Here is a 21692-nt window from a genome sequence, read left to right on the forward strand (position 1 = left end):
TATTATGCTTCAAAACCAGAAACATATGAGCTCAGACATTTCACATGTTAAACACAAGTGAGAAAAAAAATAGTTCTAAAGACTGAAGAGCTGTTTCAACAGTGCTACACAGCCATTTGAAAACCCATTAAGCAGGAAACAAAAATTGTAGGTCTTTTCTGAAGTGTAAACTCCCTTTTGTGGTTTTTATGGATTCTACAAAGTGTTGGCAGATGAACAGCGTAATAAAACCCATTACTGTTCCCAGCTGCCTGTTGTGCCCTGCTCCCAAACATCTGACCCAGTACCCGTGAGTGGCCAGACAAGAGACACCCGCTGATTCTGTGAAGTTAAAGAAAAAGCTTTTTAGCATAAACATGCCTTTGTCCTGTGTTTACTCAAAGATGCTGGGCTGCACATTCTCAATGCTTAGGCACGGGGATAGTGTCCCTTGCGAAGGACAACGGGGGGGGGGGGGGGGGGGTAGGGGGTGGTGGTGGTGGAAATTCTTACCTCCCTGCATTGAGGCTTGTCATGCTGTCGCCAGCTCCCAGTTATGAACCAAGTCAGTCCCAATTGTCTCATTTAGTTCAATTGTTTGGGTGGTAATTGCAGAAGTATTTGGATATGCCACTGGTTGTTTTGAAAACTTCCAGTATGGAAAATGAGGCTTTTCTAAAATAAATCACACTTTTATGTGATGAAGCTACCTCTGGAAGCACATTCTGCGCACATAAGGTGGTAAGTTTTCTCCTCTGTTTTCAAAGGTGGATAAAGTTACTTTTAATGAATTGTAAGACAAAATAAATAACATTTAAACTGACATTTAGCTAATTTTGCAGACAAGGAACAGCATAAAGATGTCTAAGTGTTATCAAATGTTTTCCATTTAGTCTTGGCACAATTACTTCCATGCTTGAATGAGGAACTGAAGAGGTGCCAAACCAAGGAAGGAAGCACATGGAAAACAAACTATTGAAACTATAAAGAGATTAAATAATGCTTCTGAAAGCTGTATTTCTACTTGGAGACCTGAGTGAGGTTTTGGAGCATCAGTTTGGCAGGAGCTAAGAGCAGAAAGCCCAAACAACGCAACTCAGTCAGTGGACAGCAGTTACACATAGCTTTTTATATTATAGGGGATGTCTGAAATTGGCAGAGTTTAGGGGAGTATATACACTAACTTGTTTAGCTTCCTTAGTTACTGAAACAACACAGATATTTAAACAAGAGGTTTGATTCATAATCTAATTCAAATGGCAACACATTTGTAACAAGCAGGCCAATACTCTGGTAAGCTTGTCCTTAATGTATGTGGGATACTAGACTGATATGTGCCTGGCACTTTTGTTGTTATAGTTTTGCCTCTTTTAGACTTTCATGGTCTAGAAAATCTTCACAGCTTTCCCTATGTGCCTATAAAATTATAGAGAAAAGCACATTGATATCATTTTCATAATCAGTTTAAAGTCTTCTACTAAACAGGTCTCTGTGTTTCTGGGTGTTGTACCATGCTGCTGTCACTCCACCAAGGACAAATCCCCTCAAGGGCTCTCTGAGTTCACAAATCTCTGTGCAGTCACTGTGGGTGACTATCATTGTGGCACAAGGCGCTACTGTAACAGTTTGGGTTTGGGGGCAATGTTTTCAATGCCGTTTCACAAGATCACATCATTTTATTATAAGCATTTATATTGTGCTGTTTCAAATTACCATCAGAACAAATCTGTGATTCTAAGCTCGATTTTATGCAAGAAATTTTGCTTGTATTTACCCCTTTCTTTTCAAAGACTCTTATTATTCTGAAGTATTTTTGGTGTTTCTCATTTTGTCTGTGTCTCACTTATAAGTGGCTGTCTGTGGAATTTTAATTAAAGTAAAAAGACGTAGAAAGAGAGACACGCTAAAATTGGGTTTCAATGTTTTGGAATGTGTGCTCGCTACAGGTACAGCAACATCACAGTGCTGTGTGACACAAGTGACAGGGACCCCACCTATTCCTGGAACCTGGCCACCACACAGCAGCAGGGTTGTGGGAGCTGAAAACATGGAACTGGCTTCTGAATTCAAGCACCTTATAATTTTCCTTGTTGACAAATGGACCTGAGATAGCAGCAGGAAGCTCCAAACATTAGTCACATTGCTTTCCAGCAAGCAACAATTACACCTAATAGGTACTCTGCCATCTTGCTCCAGTTGATTTTGCTAAACAATTCACTAATAAAAGCTTGGCTTATGCTTACAAGCATGTTGTAGTACTTCAACAAGCACAGCAAACAATAGCCTGACTGAAATTTAGTAGCATATTGTCAGCTGTCCTTTCAAGTTTGCTGCACATTTGTTAAGTTTACAAGTCAGTTTTAGCATCCAGTTTTGGGCTGACTCCCTCTCCCACTAATTTTATCTTCATACCTGTTTTCACATCAATATGTTGCATTATGAGTCAATGCATCTTTATTTAAACATCCACCATGTCCAATAGGAAGTTCAGAAATATGAAAATTTTCTTATTAACTACATTAATGTAAGTGCACCTTTGAAGGTATTCAGCTATTTAGACAGCTATCTAACTAGTTAGCCTAGTAAATCTTGCCAAGCCTGCCACGTGGAGAAAAGTCATGTACTCCTAGATGATTTTGGCATTTCAGAGAGGTTGTGGTCAAGTTTCATGGACTGAAAGCACTCCCTAGCATTTACTCTAGTTGAAGATCAAAGCCCTCAGGAAATGCTGTTCTGTTTTTCAAAGCCCCCCAAACGTGACAGGGTGAAAATACAGTTGTGGCCTATATGAAGTTTATTGAATGAACTTAACATACTGTGGGTTTGGTATCAATACCAGCGTAGAAATAAGATGAAGTGGGTTGTAAGGCCTGCAAGGCTGAGACAGTGCCATGAGGTGCCTACAATTTTTCATTCTAGAGTATTAAAATGCATAGGTTTTTATTCACCCATAATACAAGTAATAAATTTCTAAGGCAGCTGAAGATGACTTTCACATTCATAGTCCTATTCTAGTTACACCAGCCTACATACATACAGGTGGATTTGTACCTGGATTTCAGTCTGGGATTGGATGTTAGTTGACTACTGCTCAAACACATGTTGTGAAATGCTCTGCCTGTGCTTTCATGCTGATGCCGTTTTCCCCCTCATGCCCAGAAATAGTGTGAGGATACACTCTCCCAGTAGTGAGACTTGAATCATGTGAAGGAAAAATCCTTTAAGCAGAGTTGGCTGGGTATGGAAAATGTATTCTTCACTGCTGTTGAGATGAACACTGAACCAGATTCTGTATGGTTTACGATCTGTAAAAGATAAAGCAGAAGATAGAGAGCTAGGAGCAAGCCTATTCTGAGGCTGATCAGCTGCAGCTCAAATGAAAACAGCATGTGAAGCAAAAGAAATCCAATCTCAAAACCTGTCTGTCTGCTACTACATCACATGCAAAACTACGCAGAGCAATTTGATTTGGCAGAAGCCGGCCAGATAAATAAAACTGGCTACTCTGCTCTTTTCACTGCGACAAGAAGATTTGCAGGTATCACCGACCGGAGCAGGAGAACAGCAATGCAAACAATCCAGGAAACAAGGGCTCACCTTTGATTTATTTCTGTGCCCGTTTCCTGCTTGCACTGAGTCTTGGGAGAATTTCACTCTCTGCTGCATGTGAGCAGGGCTATGGCAGTTATAGATGTGGAGGGCTCCTGCTTGTGACAATAAACCCTACCCTATAGGCCACGCTGCTATTTTGGCTTTGGAGGCTGCAGCAGCGCAGTATCTTTACTGAAGCACAGAAGTCTGGTGTCAGTGATCTTGTTGATGAGACTCACACCCGACTGTCCCACACCGCAGCAAACCTTTGCAGCATCTGCCTCAGACGTCAGGCCGTGGGCTGACTTCCTCCGATGACCTGGCGGGCTGTGGAACACTCGGGTTTAGCCGAGCCCCGCTGGCGCACAGAGCTCCGTCTGAACCGCCCCCGAGCGCTGCAGCTGCCCGCACTCATCGACTCACAGGCTGCTGCCTGGGTAACCCGGGAAAGGCAGTATTCCAAACTTCCCTATCTCTAAACAGAAGCCTTTCTCAGGGAACGTCCCTCGGGGCTGCCTTGGGCGGCAGCGGGGCTACTCAAAACCTCAGAATTAGCGAAAATCGGCTCTCGGCTCGCTAGTGCCTCCGGAACCCGCTGTAACGCGCCTCAGGTCTCCACGGAGGGGCTCCCCGGGGTGCGGCCCCTCAGCCCCGGGCCTTCCTCACGGCTGCCGCGGCCCTCCATCCCTCGGGGTGCCTGCCTGCCCTGACACCCCTGGCACGAGGCGCTCTCCCGCTACACCCGCCCGGATTGCGGACCACGGCCGGGGACCGACCCGATCCGACCCCGCCCCGAGCACAGCCGAGCACCGCCTCCTGGCCCGCGGCCCTCCCCAGGCTACGGCTGCTGCGCCCACCCTCACAACGACACCCCTCCGACTGCGTACTCAGCCGAGCCCGCCTCCCCCAATCCCCTGACAGCCCGCCCCCTCCTCGCCCTGCGATTGGTCAATCCCCGTGCCTCTCCGGCGACTCCTCTTTCTATTGGGGGAGGCGAGGATGTCTGCTGTCCCTCCCGCTTCAGTCGGTTGAGGCGAGCGCAGAGTAAATAGAAGCAGGAGCTCAAAATGGCGGAGCTGCCGAGTCTTGTCCGTGGCGCGGCGTCGCCCGAGCTGGAGCCGTTTGGCGCTAGGTCGGCCTCGGACGCGAAGGTTTCCCGTGGGTCCCAGCCAGCCGCCAAGAAGATGAAGGGAGCCGATGAGAGGAGCGTGAAGGGTACTAAGCGCGTCAACGGTGAAGGGGGCGGCGGTGGCGGGAGCAGCAAGCAGTCAGTGCCACTGCCAGCGGTCGTGCCGAGCTACAGCAACCCCGCGGCGTGGGGCTTCCCCGCGCTCTCCTCTGGCCCCTCCGGGAGCGGGGGGAGCTTCGCTTTCCCTTCTCAACTGCCCCGGAAGCTGCTGTCGCCTGCTGTTTTGCTGCCTTCGTCCGCCTCTCCCTCCTCTTCCTACCAGCCACACCAGCACCGCCACCACCGGCACCGCCTGGCTCTGGCCGGTGAGGCGGGAGGCTGCGGGAGCGGCGGGGCGGCCGGCGCTGGCGGTGGGAGCGCCAAGCCGAAGAGGCCCAAAGAGAAGCGGGATAAGGAGAAGAGGAAGCACGGCGCCCTGCCCGTGGTCGCGGCGGTGGGAGATGGCGGCGGGGCGCTGAGCGTGGCAGGCCGGGAGGAGAACGGGGAGGTGAAGCTGCTGTTCCCGAAAGGTGAGGGGAGGGCGTTGTGGCTGTGCTCGGCTCGCCGGGGATCGCTCGCTGCCCGCAGCTTGAGGAGCGGGAAGGGAGGGTTGGGAGTTAGGGCTAAAGGAGGTCTGGAAGGGGCAGCGAGCCCGGGCTGGGCACGGTGGGTGAAGGTGACTTGAGCTGCTGTAGCTGCCGTGGCGGGGCAGGAAATGGTCGTGATGCTCGGGTCGAGCAGTTAGAATGGCTGCCTGCGCCCGCCCCGCCTCAGCACGCTGCCCCCGGGGCAGTGCCGCTTCGCGGGGGCCATACCTGTCTGCTCCTGCGCCCTGCCCTCAGCAGAGCCGCGGGTAGCCAGGCCTGGAGCACTGCGTGCGAGACCGTGGTGGTAGAGCTCTGGCGTTGTGTAAGTTTGTGTAGAAGGCAGTGGCGGCTTACTCTGCCGTCAATCCTGTCAAAAAAGGGGGTGTGGAATTAGCGATGGCGTCAGCTAGAAGCTGCTAGAGGCCTTAGGTTTTCTTACCTATTAGGGAAATAAGGGCGGCTAGTAATTTACTAGAGATCTGAGAGCAAAACTGAGTTTCTGTCATTCTTCTGGGGGGAAAAACGGGGAAGAGCACATGTTAAACCCCCTTCCTCCCCCAGATTTAAAATCCAGTCGTGAGTGATCTCATTTATTAGGCTATTATTTTTTACAGCCGAAGTCACTGAGTACTGCAGAGCATGCAGTTAAAATGTAGGGTTGCATGGCTTATGCAATCTAATTTAGTTGCTGCTTCAGGTTTGCTTTATTTCCTGAAGATCACAGGGTTAAACTCTTCCAAGTAATGTTCAAAGCCATCGGGAAAAGGGGAGGAGTGTTGGGTTAGTTTATTAATGGGCAAAAATGGCCATACCAGGTAAGACAAGATATTAGGCTAGATTCTTGCTCACTGAGATCATCAGTACATGCTTAGGAAGTAAAAGTACATGAAGACAGTACAAGAATACATGCTTCTATTTCCAGTTTATGCATTCTCAGTCTCCCGTGACCTTAAACCCGATATTGATGCTTTTGCATTTACATTGAAATATGAGGAACTTAGAACATTCACTCCATTACCTAGTTTAAGCAAGCTTCCTTTCTTTCAAAGGAAAGAACAATTATAGCTGTTATGTAGGCTTAGGATACTTTGTGGTCTGTACCTATACTTACAGGATGAGCCAAGCTTGTAGAGAACAGTTATTAAGATCAATATGCCTTTTAGGCTATTGATTATGTTGTCTGGCTGCCTTACTGGATTTTCCAATAATTTCCACTGGTATCTTATATCTTAGTCTCTGGTTCATTTACCTATTTACCTTTGAGGTGTATGTTTGTTGAGGTTTTTTGGGGGGGACGGGACTTTTTTTTTTCCTCTTATGTTTGGTTGGCATGTTGCAGGAATTTTGAGTCTGAGCTGGTTGTGGGTTCTCAGTTTCTGGTGTGCAAGTAGATTTTGTCATTTCAGTGCTTTCAAGTGTTTCATTTATGAGTTAAACAGGGGAAGTTCAGGGTAGATATAAAGAAGAAATTCTCTACTGTGTGCGTGGTGAGGCATTGGAATAGGTTGCCCAAAGAAGTGATAAATACTCCATCCCTGGCAAACTTCAAGGCCAGGCTGGGCAGAGTCTTGAGCAACCTGGTCTAGTGTGGGGTATCCCTGGCAATGGCAGGGGGTTTGGAACTAGATGATCTTAAGGTCCTTTCCAACCCAAACCATTCTGTGAATATTTTTTTTTTTTTGTATTCCCCCACCTTGTTCCTGTCCAGAGATAGCTTAGGAATTCAGAAATGATGCATAGTACATGTTTGATGTCGGTGAAGCCTCCTTGTCTTCAAGGATAGCCATTAAGAAACTTGCCCAATATCTTTTTAGCAAAGCTGTGGAAAAAATAATAGCCATCTTCACTCAGATAGTCATAGTGTCCTAACAGTGTTACACAATCGCGTTAATCTGAGAACAGTATTACAATAACAGGATGAAATGCTTTTTGCACGTTGATAAGAGAAATTACTGCACTGATGGTGTTAAGTGAACCCTCTTGGAAGCAGTGATTTGAGAGAGGAGGGGATTCTGCACTTTGCATGTGGAAAGTCTATTTTCTCAGAACCTAATACTGTCAGGCACAAGTATGTGACCTTTTAGTTGCTGTTTGCTCAGAACAGATCTTTTAACCTTTATTTTGTGAAAACTTAAGTATGGGCAACAAATAACATTTTCCAAGACAAGTGGTGCTTGTTTGGCACCTAGGTCTCTAGATCTCTGTTTAGAGGAAGTGGTTTCTAAAGCTAAAATTTTGTGGCATAGTTTCCTATGTGAATGAAAAATTGTGTTAATTAAACTGTATTTTTGCAGAGAAGGCTGTAAGAAGTGAGGGATGCACCGAGTCTTCTGCTGAGAGCAGCCAGCCTTTTAAAAGTGGGTCTGTATTTGAATGTAGAGTAAAGAACAGGTTTGTACTGTTAATCCTGTGAATAATTTACTTTTCAGAAAGGAAAGGAGAAATGCAGTTTTGATACAGGGAGAGAAGAATGAGTGGGGGGAGGCATGCAGAATCCTAAGTACAGAGGAAAACTAAGAATCATATATTTGAGTGGGAAGGTGGAATAGGAAGAGCTTGTGTGTTGGGATTGCTGGAACTGATGTGGACTAGAGGAAGATACTGTAGGGACTCTGGTTGCAGCAGTGAATGTGGAATGAATGAATTGGTGATCTTGACTTGAGAGAGGGGAGGAAATAGCACACAAAAGCTCTGTAAGAGGGAGGTTATTCTGATCTTGTGTTGGGGCAAAAAGACATAAGCGTAGGTGCTGTAGAAAAGGTGAAGAAGGGTAGGATAGGAGAGAGAAAAATGTAGGCAGCCTACAGAGATGACATCGTGGTGAATTTAGAGAATTTTGTATAACAAAAACCTGGGAGGTTTGCGCACACAGAATATATGGGGGAAAGAAGGAATAAAATATGCCTCTTTATGTGTGATGAGTTCACAGAAACTGTCATATGTGCAGTTAGTAATATTTTCTAAAAAACAACCTTATGTAGGCAAGTGCAGTCTCCTTTCCCTGGAGTCTGCAGTTAGACAACCGTTCTGCTTTTGGTGCTGTGGAAAATGAGCAGCAACATAAAATTGACAGCATTGATTGTTTTTTCTCATTGCTTTCAGAACTGTTGCACATATCAGTGTTTCATCTGCCATAAAGAAAATTGGGCAGGTGAGCAGACTGGAGGCACAGAAGCCTCTAAAAGAGGTGAAATGATTGAAAGACAAGCAGGTGGAAAGCGTAAGATTTCCTTGATTATTTTGAGGCTCTAGAGATGGGAAAAGTCCATCCGTCTGTTTGTAGCCAAAGTGGAGACCCATTGCATGTGGATAGAATTCCCAGCTGAACTTAGTATTAAGAAAGATGCTAGTGTCTGTGAACTGGAAGGAGTTTCTAATCCATTAGATGTGTGCATACTCTGCTACATAACAGCAGATGCTACGGGAGAAAGCTATCCTTTGGTGAGAGAGAGAGAGGGAGGGCCTGCGCAGAGTGTAGTGCTGGAAAAAGTGAGGAATTAAGCTAGGGTGATCAGGGAAAAGAATGACAAAACTGGTTTTGGGGGATTGCTGGGACTGTGTTGTAGGTAATCAGGTACAGGGAATCAGGGTACACAGTGAACAAATGACATTTGCACATGAAAAGTGTCATCATAGGACTTTGAGTAGTAGGAATAGTGTTTTCCGTATGCTAAGAAGGGTTAAGGGATATTGACACTGAGGAAGAAACTGTGAGAAGATTTTTTGCCTACCAGTCAAAAAAACTGATTATAGGAGCTGATGTTTGTCCTTTGCTTGCAATAGTGATTACTAGGTAAGAGAGCTTAGCTTTGAGGCATCTTGCTTTGCTAAGTGATAAGAAGCCAAGATGAATGATGTCTTTAAAGCTTTTCAAAATATTTGTTTTCTTCCTTGAACAAGTCTTCATTTGATGATTTCTCTGGTCTTCTAATTCATTGGGAGGGCCTTTAACTTGCAGAGTCATAACCAGGCCTCACAGCTTGCATTTCAGTTAAATGAATGGAGTTGAGTGAACCCTTCTGAGATTATGATCTAGCATGCAGAGAATGTGGAAGAACAATTTGCCACATGCATGATTTATCTTGCAGATGCAAGGTTTATGCTGGTTAAGCTTAAATTTCACTTGTCAAGTATGTTCTGACAGTGCGATGAAGAATTGTGTAACTATACTTGTTTGGAAACAAGTGAATCTGACAGAAATGATTGCTGTTCCAGTTTATGACTCTATTGACTCAGTCATTTAACTGATAGCATGCTCTTGGAGTTCATAGTTGAAATTGTTTTCTTACCAGTGTAAATCTCAGCTCAGCCACTCCCCACTGCATCAGGAGACACTGAAATTCTTTGTTTTGGTCCATAGACTTTCTGTGAGGTGTAAACCATCTTTCCTGTTTTTCTTATCATTTCTGTGTAGAATTTCCCTTTCCCTCCTTTTTTTTTTTTTTTTCCTTCAATGATCCATTTGCTGGTAAGATTACCATAGTGTGCAACCAGTTACAGAATGAGAGTGGTATGCTTAACTTGCAGATGAGGGCTCCCTGAGTAAGCAACAAGGCTGAACATGGTACTATAGCTGTTTTCTCCTTGTAGTATTTTCCCCCTCCCCCTCATTTCTTTCTTCTGATGCCTTTGATAGATTAGACTTCAGGTAGGAATTTACCAGTGATTCTTCTGATAACTTTTCTTGCTTTGGGTTGCATGACACTTCTGGGGTTTAAGCTTTCAAGAAATGGCACTTTCCTGGCTTACTAAGTTCCGTTAAGTTTTGGATCTTTTTTCCCCTACTTTGTAGCTGGGACCATGCATCTTGCTACTCAGGTAATCTTATTTTCTTCTGCTAAACATTTCCTTCTGTTTCCTTCTGTTTCCCCTGCCCCCCCCCCCCCCCCCCCCCCCTTTTTCTGAACTGTGTGGCTTGCCTCACTTCCCCCTCCCTCCTGCCGAACTCCTTGAAGTCAGTAGTCATTGTCATGCTTGTGAGGCCTGTTAATCGCTCTCTTTTGAATTGTTCAGTACGTTTCTCTTTAGATATACCACTGTAATGACAATGTCTAGAAAGTGTTCAGGGTTTTAAGTGGGATGTATGAGAGGAAGAAGGACTTCTTAAATTTCTTTAGATGTTCAAGATTTAGATGCAGTTTAGTTTTGAGAGCTGGTGGTGATGTTAACGTAAGCATTCAGGGTTGAGGTGCATTTGGAGCAGTGTTTCTTTCTCCTGAGGGACCCTGTCCCCTTTTAGATTCTGTGAGATAACCGTCAAGCTTTGCTAGGAGAACAAAATCATTTACTTTCTAAGCTGGAGAACAAACAAAGCCCCTCCTGTTCTCCACATTGCAGCTCTGTGTGTAGGTGACATAGCAGAAATTTATTCTGATTGGGGAATAATAAATAATTTTTCTCTGAAACAAGATCTGTTTCAACGTCGGATCCTGAATCTGAAACATCAGATCTGAAACCTCTTGTAGAGGCCTTGTTTGCAGCTGTCACGTTCTCCACTACCGATTTCTGATGCAACTCCCCAGTGCCTGAGCTTAAACTTGGCTCGCTCAGTTTGTCATATAGGTCTCCTTTAGAAGTGCAGAGATTAGAGGAATTATTAGATTTATATTTCTTGGAAGTGTTTTGAATTTGAAAGGCATATGTCTGTCTTCTGAGTCACTGGGGCACTTGGTTAACTGTTCTGGCATGGGAAGGGGGTTTCTTTAGTTATATCTTGGATTTTAAACTTGCTGAAAGGGATGTCAGCCAAATATTCTGGTTACTGGAATGAGAAAGCTGTGGTAGGTGTTTGTGTTTTGTTTTTTTTTTTTTTTCCTCAGGGTATTTCTGAGGTATTTCTATAGAGGAGTTTTCATGTTCATTAAGTTAGGAAGCCTGCTCTCCAGTTTTACCTTGTATGACTTAATAAAAGTGTAGGTGTCAAAACCGTTAAACGTGCTTCACCTATCTGCATAACCAGGTAAACATCTCTTCTTGAGGTTTTATTTTTAGGGTTAATCGTATGAAGGGAGGAGAATGCTGATGGAAGGGACAGTGACTGATGTTCTTGCACTTATCTCCTCCTGCCCCTTCCCTTCACTTGCACTACTGTTGGTGTTAACCATATTGATGGTGTCTGTTAGCAGTAGTTTGTAAATATTTTGACTGATGTGCAGTGACAGCCCTTAAATCAAAGGGAGGAGAGAGAGAAAGAATACTTTGAACATAATCTATGACTGACTACTAATGTGAGTTACCATCTGGAAAGCTGATGCAAAGCAGCTGCGGCTTTTGGCATCAGGCAAGGTTGTTGCCTTAGTGCTGAAACGGTTACACCAGTTTTTGCATGGGCTTCAAGGTGTGAATTTCACAATGTAACAGTGACCACCTTGCACTTAATCCACTACAGAGCATTTCCCACTTGACTCGTTCTCTGTGCACTCTATTTACATTTTGATCTGTAAGAAAGCTTGCAATAGCGACAGACCTGGTTACATTTCTAAAGTCTGAATGGTGTGGTCTTTGAATTTGTGTGCCTTTACTTAATACTTAGGAAATCACTGTAATCATTATGATGAGGTACCTACCTAGTTAGGAAACAGAAGACTTTTACTATGGTCTTTAGTTAGAAACGGCTGTTTGCCTTTATAAATATGGTATGTGTTCCATTTCTTTAACTTACACACTTGACCTAACATCGAGAAAAAGTCAGTGTGTTTGGATTTGAGGAGATTAACTGTAAAGTGAAGACATTCTTCAGATGCCAGTCAGGAAGGTGAGGTAGAACACTTCTTCATAATGGATTTCTTCCTGTCTGTATATAACACTACTTTTAATACACTGCTGTTGCTGCATTTCATTCATGGCTATACTATTTCTATGACATTAGAACCAAAGAATATGGACTTCAGTGGGACTGAGTGCGCCCTCAGCAAGTTTGCCGATGACACCAAGCTGTGTGGTTCGGTTGATACGCTGGAGGGAAGGAATGCCACCCAGAGGGAACTCGACACGCTTGTGAGGTGGGCTGATGCCAACCTCATGAAGTTTAACCATGCCAAGTGCAAGGTCCTACACCTGGGTCGGAGCAATCCCAGGCACAGCTACAGGTTGGGCAAAGACGAGATTCAGAGCAGCCCTGTGGAGAAAGACTGGTTGATGAGAAAATGAACATGAGCTGGTGTCCTGGGTGTGTGCTCGGAGCCCAGAAAGCCAGCCGTATCCTGGGCTGCATCAAAAGGAGCGTGACCAGCAGGTCGAAGGAGGTGATCCTGCCCCTTCACTCTGCTCTCGTGAGACCTCACCTGGAGTATTGTGTGCAGTTGTGGTGTCCTCAACACAAAAAGGACATGGAACTCTTGGAACAAGTCCAGAGGAGGGCCACGAGGATGATCAGGGGACTGGAGTACCTCCCGTATGAAGACAGGCTGAGAAAGTTGGGGCTGTTCAGCCTGGAGAAGAGAAGGCTGTGTGGAGACCTCCTAGCAGCCTTCCAGTATCTGAAGGGGGCCTATAGGGATGCTGGGGAGGGACTCTTCATTAGGGACTGTAGTGATAGGACAAGGGGTAATGGGGTAAAACTTAAACAGGGGAAGTTTAGATTGGATATAAGGAGGAAATTCTTTCCTGTTAGGTTGGTGAGGCACTGGAATAGGTTGCCCAGGGAGGTTGTGAATGCTCCATCCCTGGCAGTGTTCAAGACTGGGTTGGACAGAGCCTTGGGTGAGATGGTTTAGTGTGAGGTGTCCCTGCCCATTGCAAGGGGGTTCCTTTTCAACCCTAACGATTCTATGATTCTGTGACTTTGACAATTGTGTTGTGAACTTGAATTAGACATCTAGAAATCTCTTCAGTTCTTGGGTGTTGTATTGCCTTCAGTCAAGGATACTTACTCCTACAGAACTCTGTATTTTAAAAGGTATACACATGGCAATAGCTTATTTAGTAGAGTTGGGTTGGGTTTGTGTGGCAAGGTTTTGGTAGCAGGGGGGTATGGGCTCAGCTTCGGTGAGAAGCTGCTAGAAGCTTCCCCAGTGTCTGATGGAGCCAATGCCAGATGGCTCCAAGGCAGACCTGCTGCTGGCCAAAACTGACCGTGTCAGTGGTTGCAGTAGTGTTTCAGGGATAATGTTTAAGAAGGAGGGGGAAAATTGTTGCATAGCAGCAGCTGCATCCAGAGAGAGGAGTGAGAATATGTGAGAGAAACAGCCCTGCAGACCCCCAGCTCAGTGCATAAGGAGGGCAGGAGGTGCTCCAGGCACTGAAGCAGAGGTTCCCCTGCGGCCTGTGGTGCAGCCCATGGTGAGGCAGCTGTGCCCCTGCAGCCCATGGAGGTCCATGGTGGATCAGACTCCACCTGCAGCCCAGGGAGGACCCCACTCTGGAGCAGGGGGATGCCTGAAGGAGGCTGTGATCCTGTGGAAGGCCCTCGCAGGAGCAGGCTTCTGGCAGGAGCTGTGACCCTGTCAAGAGAGGAGCCCAGGATGGAGCAGGTTTGCTGCAGGACTTGTGATCCCGTGGGACCCCAGGCTGGCACAGTCTGTTCCTGAAGGACTGCACCCTGTGGAAGGGACCCATGCTGGAGCAGGGGAAAAGTGTGAGGAATCCTCCCTTAAGGAGGAAGGAGTGGCAGAGATGTGTGATCATGAGCCCTGTTCCTCATCTCCCTGTGCTGCTGGGTGGGTGGGAGTAGAGAATGTGGGAGTAAAGTTGAGCTCAGGAAGAAAGAAAGGGTGGGGGAAAGGTGTCCTTTAAGATTTTGTTTTATTTCTCATTATCCTACTCTGATTTGATTGGTGATAAATTAATTTTCCGCCAAGTTGAGTCTTATTTTTGCCCATGACAGTAACTGGTGAGTGATCTCTCCCTGCCCTTATTTTGACCCATGAACCTTTTGTTGTATTTTCTCTCTCCTGTCCAGCTGAGGAGGGAAGCGATAGAGCAGCTTGGGTGGGCACCTCGCCTCCAGCCAGGGTCAACCTGCCACAAGAGTAAAAAATAACTGAAAATAGAGGCTTTTTAAATTGGGGCACTATAGCTTGAAAGTGAGCCAGTGAGCCCAGCTGTTAGTGGAGCTTCCATTGCTGATTCCTGCTGTGCTTGGAATTTTATTTTTTCTTTAACCCTAGTAGGGACTATTTGCAAACTGTTTAGTGTGTGACTAGTTCCTGAGCAATGTGCTTCTCTGTCCAAAGCATAAGAAAGGGAAAGTGCATTTTGATGGGGGAAGGGAACTTCATGAAAAGATACTTCTTCCATCTCTACCCTGGGATACAGATTACTTCAAGCTTTTGGCGTTTAGCTGTAGGGTATTTAGAGGTATGTAAAGGAATAGGAAGTCTGTGTGTGTGCAGGGAGAACACATATTACAGTGAGCAATGATGTGATAAGACTTAGGGTTACTTTGCTACAGTAATGTTTATACACGTGTAGGAAGAGTGTCTTATGTGATAATAACAGTTTTAGTCATAACTGTCCCTAACATAGATGTTAAAAAAACCCTAAACCCCAACCCCCCAAGAAACCAAACCCAAAACAATAGAATGGAAAATGGGGAGACATCTGAATCAGTTGCTGTTTGGAGCTAGTTCCTAAAATTCATCAGATGAACAATAAGAAGTTTTCAGGACTGCTGTCATCTTTGGGTGTTGAATATCACAGGGAAGCTGTTGCAGGAGTGGCTATGGAGAAATAGCTGTCAGTTGTCTTAGTACCATATAGTGAGTAGAAACAGATACCAGCCATCCAGGTGTGTGCTGACCCAGTAGAGGCAGTAGTGCCCTGCTTAGGGTTTTGGGTGACTCTAGGTGTAAGGATTTTGGTATGAGTTACATGCTGGTATAAGAGAAGGCATTGATTTAAATCTGTAGTAGAGGAACTGATATTTTCCCAGAGAGCCTTTATTTTGTTACATTTTTTTGCTGGTGTCTTATATGGCTATTAAGTGTGCTTTTCAGTTACTTCAGATGTGATTCATGTCACATGATTGACTTTCTCCTGTCAGAAGAGCCATGATACCAACCATTAGGACTTGGTATTCTCTCCCGTTTCAAAGTAGAGCAGATATAACAGGAAATTGTCTGTTTTGGCCCAATAGTTAAAAAACAGCAGACATGAAATGTTAGACAAATTGTCATGTTCAGTGTCTGACTAATCTTTTGATTCTCCCTTGCCAGACCACAGGTTCTCCCTTACCTTTCTTCAAAGGGAGAGAGCAAACAGCTTAAAACTTAAAGTTCTATTGCTGGAATGCTATTTTTTAGTATCTACTAAAATGGAAAAATGGCTACTGAAATGCAAATATGCTGAGGTGGCTTTATGTCATAATATTGTATATTATTGATTAATTTTGAAAGGATTATGATAAATCTTTTTGTGATTTCCCGCAACATGGGCTGTGCCTAATTTTTTCAATTAACATCTTATTTAGACTAGGACTTTAACACCATCCCCCCCCAACTGACCTAACCCAACCAAAAGCCACCACCAAACAAACACAAAACAAAATGCCTGCACCCTTGTGGAGAAAGTTCCAGTAATGGACCACAACTATTTAAGATGCTTCTGTGACTGACTTGTGCTTTTGTTTACCAAAACCCCTGTAATGTAATAATTTATGGACTAGGGATGTTGGACATCAGCTTCTAGTCACTGGTACATCTGTATATGTTCTTTTAAGAATGAAGACCTCTTACAAAACCTTTCTTCCCTGTTTGAGTCAAACTGCCCCTTTACCTTTGAACTCAAATGAGCTTCCCATCAGCATATGAAACTTAAATTCATTAATTGCTTTTCTGAACTTTCATTTTTTTTTTTATCTCTGCAAAAGTTGAAGCCGTTCCAGCAGCAATTGCAATGCTATGAGATACAGAGGTAATAGCTGTTGGTACTTGAAATTCCCTTGTCCAGATCACTGACTGTTTGAGTTGCCTTATTTCCTGGGGACTCATCTCATCCTGTTCCCTCAGCAGCTCAAGACTTTCTTTTGAATTTGCTAGAAATAGCATTGGTGAAAGCTAATTTTGAAATATTCTGTGGGTATGTAAGGAAGACCTAAGGTTTAGGATCAGCAGTACCTGCTACTGGTAGACCTTAAAAAAGCTGTGCAAGAGCATTCTAGGTAGTCTTAACTTGTTCAACAGAACAAGTTTTCCTTTGCCAGCCTCACTTACTGGTTATTTATTCTGCAGCATGTAAGTTACTTAATGTTGGAGGAATTTGTTTTAAAACAAGGTTTTTGTGAAGGATTTTTTTGTTTCTTGGTTGAGAAAATGAGATTTGGACTGTAATTATGTATAGCTGGAGGGAATTGATACCTTATATTATTGAAGACACTTGGAGAGATACTGGTTGGTGGCATTTTGGGAAGTCCCAAAATGCTCTAGCCTGTGTTGAACTGTATCAGGTTTGTTGGGCAGCGGGATATGGTGGCAGCAGTTAGTGGGGAGACTGTACTTGCAGAATTGTACTTGCCCTTCCTTGTTGGATGTCTGTGCCATGGGCATATTTTAATCACATTTATTAACTATGACGGCTATTGGATGCTTCTAAGTGTACTGACTTTGCAGAGCCAGCATAGTTAAGTTGCAATAGATTTTTGTGGTAAACTGAATCTTAAAATAATTTGGTTGATTTTTTTTTTTTTTTTTCTCTCTGCATCCCATTGAGGGCTGTGAAATGCAGTATTTGTTGCAGAGGAGAATAATCTGCAGAATTTGGTTTGAGAATTGTGTTTCAGTTCTGCCAGCCAGGCTAGAAAGTACTTACTTTTTTACTCAGAAGCTGAAGACAATTGAACTGAGACCTAAGACCAAGTGTTAATCGATGTAATGACTCTCATATTGACATAGATTATTATATTGGGGTTTTTCCTATTTTGGTATTTGTTTAGTTTGTTTGTTTTTTTTTTTTTTTTAAGGAGGACTCTACCAACTATTGCTTATCTATTCTGTGGGCTTTGAGGGAGGAAACCTGAGAACTTGTTCAATTAAGTTGGGATTCTCAGCTTTCCTCAGGTTCTTTACTTGCCTCAGGCTGTACTCTGGTTTTGTTACAGTACTGTGATTTTCTAAAAGGGAAATAGTTAAGTTTAATTTATTTCAAATCTTCCTCAGCTTCATTTACATGGTATTTGCAATCGCTTCAGGTATGATTTGCTTGTGGCTATTGCTGGAGAAAGTTATGGGACATTTCCATACTTTCTTTCATCTGGAGCATTTCACCGTTGACTCTGCTAATTGCTTTTTAGAAGCGAAAATAAACTAGAAGCTCTTTTAAAATGTTTCACCTTGTTCTCTGTCCCTCCTTGTGTGTTGCTTCTGACAAACCTGGAAGATTCATTGGCCTGCGAGGCTATTCAGGAGCCTGCAATAAAAGATTCTTTCAGTCTGTCTTTCTTCCTCTTTCAACAAGACTTAGCATTTGTGTATGCTCTTCAATCTTTATTTGATTTGTAAGTGATAGCAGGAGTCAAGTGTGCCTCTTAACAGTATGCAAATGTTGAGATAAGGTCTAGGTCTTTCCATGATAATTATAATCCTGGCAGAGTTAAACGTTCAGTGCCGGTTACAAATCAAGCCTGATGTTACTGCCCCCTTGCTGAGTGAGTGTCGGCTTTCAAAGTGTTACTTAAGCTCCTATTAGATAATTTATTTCCTACTTCATATTCTTAAGTTGCAAGGAATTTACAATTTGGGGATTTCTTTTGGGGAAGAAGCAGGTTAGAGAGGAAGATTCACGTCTGCTTAACTTATTCCTAGACAGCATGTGTTTGTTTTGCTTAGGAAAACTTGTTTGGATTCCATGGCCTGCTGTAAAATGAATCTGCTTTGTCATCCCTTGTCATTGAACTGTTAGAAGGCTGTTCTTGGACACGACTGTTCCAGTTGCTTAGAACTGAGACTTCCAGAAAGTTTTAAGCGCAGCTACCTCATTCCTTTTTATTTTTGTGCCAGCATGGTTTCTGTTCTCTCCCCATTGTTTATCCTGATTTGTGGATAGACAACAAACGTACCTTAATTACCTTCTTAATTGCATCTCTTGGCTTTTATTTTCTTTCTTAGGCTCTTCCCAAAATATGCTGGTCATACTGACAACTGCTAGGGTTCATGTCCTCTTGCCTTACTAGAGGACTCCTAAAATGAAAGATACAAATATTGTGGAGTCATTGTTGTGCATTCATTTATGTGGGTTGCTGTCAACCCTTTGAACCTTTTGTTTAACTATTAACATGCTTCATAAATAGCTTGGTTATGGAACATGGTAATGTCTTCTAGAATTGAAAGCTTGCTTTAATTTGGTTCTGAGGAATATTTCTGATTTTTTTTAAGTAGTGAATATACCCACTTCTTCTATTTTATGTGTATTCTTGAGAAAATGAAATTGGATTTCTCTGCTTCCACATGGGGTTTATAATGCAAGTACCATAAATAAAACATCAGGATAGTCTCTCAGCTGTATTACTGAGAAAGCATTCTGAAGCATAACATTTTGTAGAAGCTTGAAATCACAGTTCCTGTTTCTCAGCAAAGTTAAAAAGCCCAGTAAACTCTTAGAGCAGGTACTTGGCTTCAGCCCAGGAAGCTGGGCATGAACTGCTGGCTGCAGTGCATCTAAGCCTAATAAAAATCTGTCTTCCCTAAATGCCTGTCCTCAAAAGTGAATTAAACTGGCCTTGAGAAGATTACTCTTCGAAATTATGAATTCCTCTGGGTCTAGTATTCATGTGGAAAGTCTGCCTAAAGGCTCTCCTTTTGTGTGACAACAATTGAAAAACCTGGAGTGACTTGGCAAGAAAGTAAATAAATAACGAGGCTGCTCTGGTAGACTGTTGTTGATTATAGGCAAGCAAGGGAAGCACCAGTGCATTGTATCTGCTGTGCAAATACAACGCACTTCATGTGTGTGTTAATTACATCTTGCTGCTATGAATGCATTAGTGTAGCCTGTAATCATAATGTAAAAGATTTTGCAGCAGACAGATGAAGTCTTCATTCCAAGCTACTTGCAAAAGCCTTAAGCTTTTTATATAGTTATTTGGTTAGTTATTTAGATAGTTATTTGAGGTTGTGACAGTGTATGATAGCGTATAATTGCACCCAGGAAAATACAAAGCATACTCTTTTCCCCATTTCTTATCTAATGCATTTAATTTGAATCTCAATAAAATAAGCTAACTACAGATGCAGAAGAAGAGCTGAGGGTAGTAGGAGTAAGCAAAAATTAGCTGCAGAAATTAACTGTATACAGTTAATATGCTGAGTTGTTGCATGCATAATAGTAACAGACCTTGCCTGAGTTAAAAAAATCTTATGTTGGATTATGCAACAGATAAATATTAGCTTTTCATGTTACAAATACTGGGATTTAACTCACCTTTTGTCCTTTTAATAGAGCTTGCATAAGAGTAATATGGAACGTGCATATGACCATTAATTTTCTGTTCCTATTTAATTGTAAATTATTTGTATTTCAGCTCAAATCAAAGACAAAATTAAAGAAAGGGAAAAGAAGCAAAAAGAGAAGAAGAAGCACAAAATAATGAATGAAATCAAGAAAGAAAATGGAGAGATCAAATTATTGCAGAAAGGTAGGTTAAAACTATGTGGTGGTATTTCATTCCACTGCTTTAAAATATTTATAATTGGATTGGATACTGAGTTTCAGTGCTGTGTTTTTCATTTAATTTAAATGGCATTTACCTTGATTAGTTGGTATGAGGATTGTAAATGAAAGCTTAACTGCAAATGTTAATTTTTTTTTGTCAACTTTGTTAGGTAATGGAGGTGAAAAATATAACTATTGCCACAACATTGTTTACACAGCAGGAGTAAAGACTAGTAATTCTAAGAGTGTATTGGTGAAACCTACATCTTCTCAGCACTTGAAGGTTATAATTTTATATATTTTGAGAAGAAAAATGAATCTGTGTCACTTTTTGTGCCTAACAAATGGACAAAACTGAATAAGGAGTTATAATTTGGGAGCTTTGACAAATACTAAAAGATTGTGCATAAAGGCAGTCTTAATTTTGGCTAATTCATTCAATGTTATTTACTGTGATGGAATGAAATTAAGGTGATGTTCTTGCCTTGCCTGTACATCCACTGAACCTTAGAATTGTACAATAGTTGAGGTTGGAAGGGCAAATGGTGCTGCTCAAATTTGGGTCAGCTACAGTCAGGTTGCCCAGGACTATCAGACATCTCCAAAGGCTGGAGGCTCCACAGTCTCTCTGGACAATCAGTATCAGTATTTGACCACTCTTACAGTTAAAATAACTGTAAATAAAATTACTTTATGTTTAAAATGAATTTCTTTTCTTTCAGTTTGTACCCTTTACTACCTGTCCTGTCACTGGATACCTCTGAGAATAGTCCTGCATCTGGGGAACAATAACCCCAAGTGCTGGTCCATAGTGGGACTGATCAATTGTAAAGCAGCTTTGGTGAGAAGGGCCCTGGGGCTCTGACAGACAAGAAACTGACCATGTGTCAGCAGTGTACCTTTATGTCAAGCTAATGGTATCCTGGGCTACACTAGGGAAAGCGTTGCCAGCAGGTTGAGGGAGGTCTTCGTTTTCTTCTGCACAGCATTGCTGAGGCTGCATCTGGATTACTGTGTCTGGTTCTGGGCTCCCTCCCCAGTACAAGCCAGAGTGGAGGGAGTCCATCACACAGCTAGAGGTGGTTGAAGGATGGGAACATTTAGTAGACCCTCTTATGATAGAACAAGTACTGTTGAACAGCACCTGTGGAAGGTATCAGTGTCTGGGTTACTCCAGTAGCAACTGTTTACAGCTGGACTTTGTGCTGTAGGTCACAACCCCTGGCATGACATCTAAACAAATGTTTCATCTACCTCACTCTTCACTTATCTAGGTCATGCTGCGTCAGGTTGGTTTGTTTTTTTTTTTCCTGTAGATGTTGCTATTTAAGTAGACCGAATGTGGTGTTTTGTTTTTTTGGGGGGGTTTGTTTTTTTTTCTTTTTTTTGTTTTGGTATTGAAGTCAGTAGCAAATTCCCGGTATATTTTTCAGTTATCTGCTGCAGGTTTTAATTTACAAACAAAAAACTTAAACACCCAAACCAAAACATTATCCTCAATGTTCATATGGGGTCAGGGGCATTTAACCTTGTAATTAGCAACTACGACAGCTTAAAACCTGTGTTCATCAGATCTCAAGGTACCCGCTTAGACCTGGAGGAATGAGTAAGTTGGTGGCTTCCTGTGAAAAGAACAGATGTGGCTTGTCTTTGTCAAGGGTGACAGGAAGTTGGTAATTGAGATATAAGGCAACACTTAACTGCCTCAGCAGTGACATTCTTCACGTTTTGTTTGCATACCAGCCTTTTCCTCCCTGTGTCCTGTTTCTGTTGTCATTCAGCAG

The 21692-nt window shown here is 43.1% G+C and overlaps 1 protein-coding gene across 2 annotated transcripts in view; it reads left to right on the forward strand.

Annotated features, from left to right (window-relative positions):
- The first annotated feature begins 4579 nt into the window (after positions 1 to 4579).
- RSBN1L (round spermatid basic protein 1 like) overlaps positions 4580 to 21692 on the forward strand; it is a 52797-nt gene continuing 35684 nt past the window's right edge. For both annotated transcript variants that reach the window (XM_057422414.1, XM_057422415.1), the window contains exons 1-2: positions 4580 to 5268; positions 19778 to 19891. In XM_057422414.1, the coding sequence (XP_057278397.1) occupies positions 4638 to 5268; positions 19778 to 19891 (745 nt within the window). In that variant the 5' untranslated portion in view covers positions 4580 to 4637. The remainder of the gene's footprint in view (positions 5269 to 19777; positions 19892 to 21692) is intronic.

This window comes from Pezoporus wallicus, unplaced genomic scaffold (assembly GCF_028554395.1).
Source record: "Pezoporus wallicus isolate ANWC-B61680 ecotype Strahan unplaced genomic scaffold, APGP_CSIRO_Pwel_v1 contig_3058, whole genome shotgun sequence".
Classification (NCBI taxonomy): Eukaryota; Metazoa; Chordata; class Aves; order Psittaciformes; family Psittacidae; genus Pezoporus; species Pezoporus wallicus.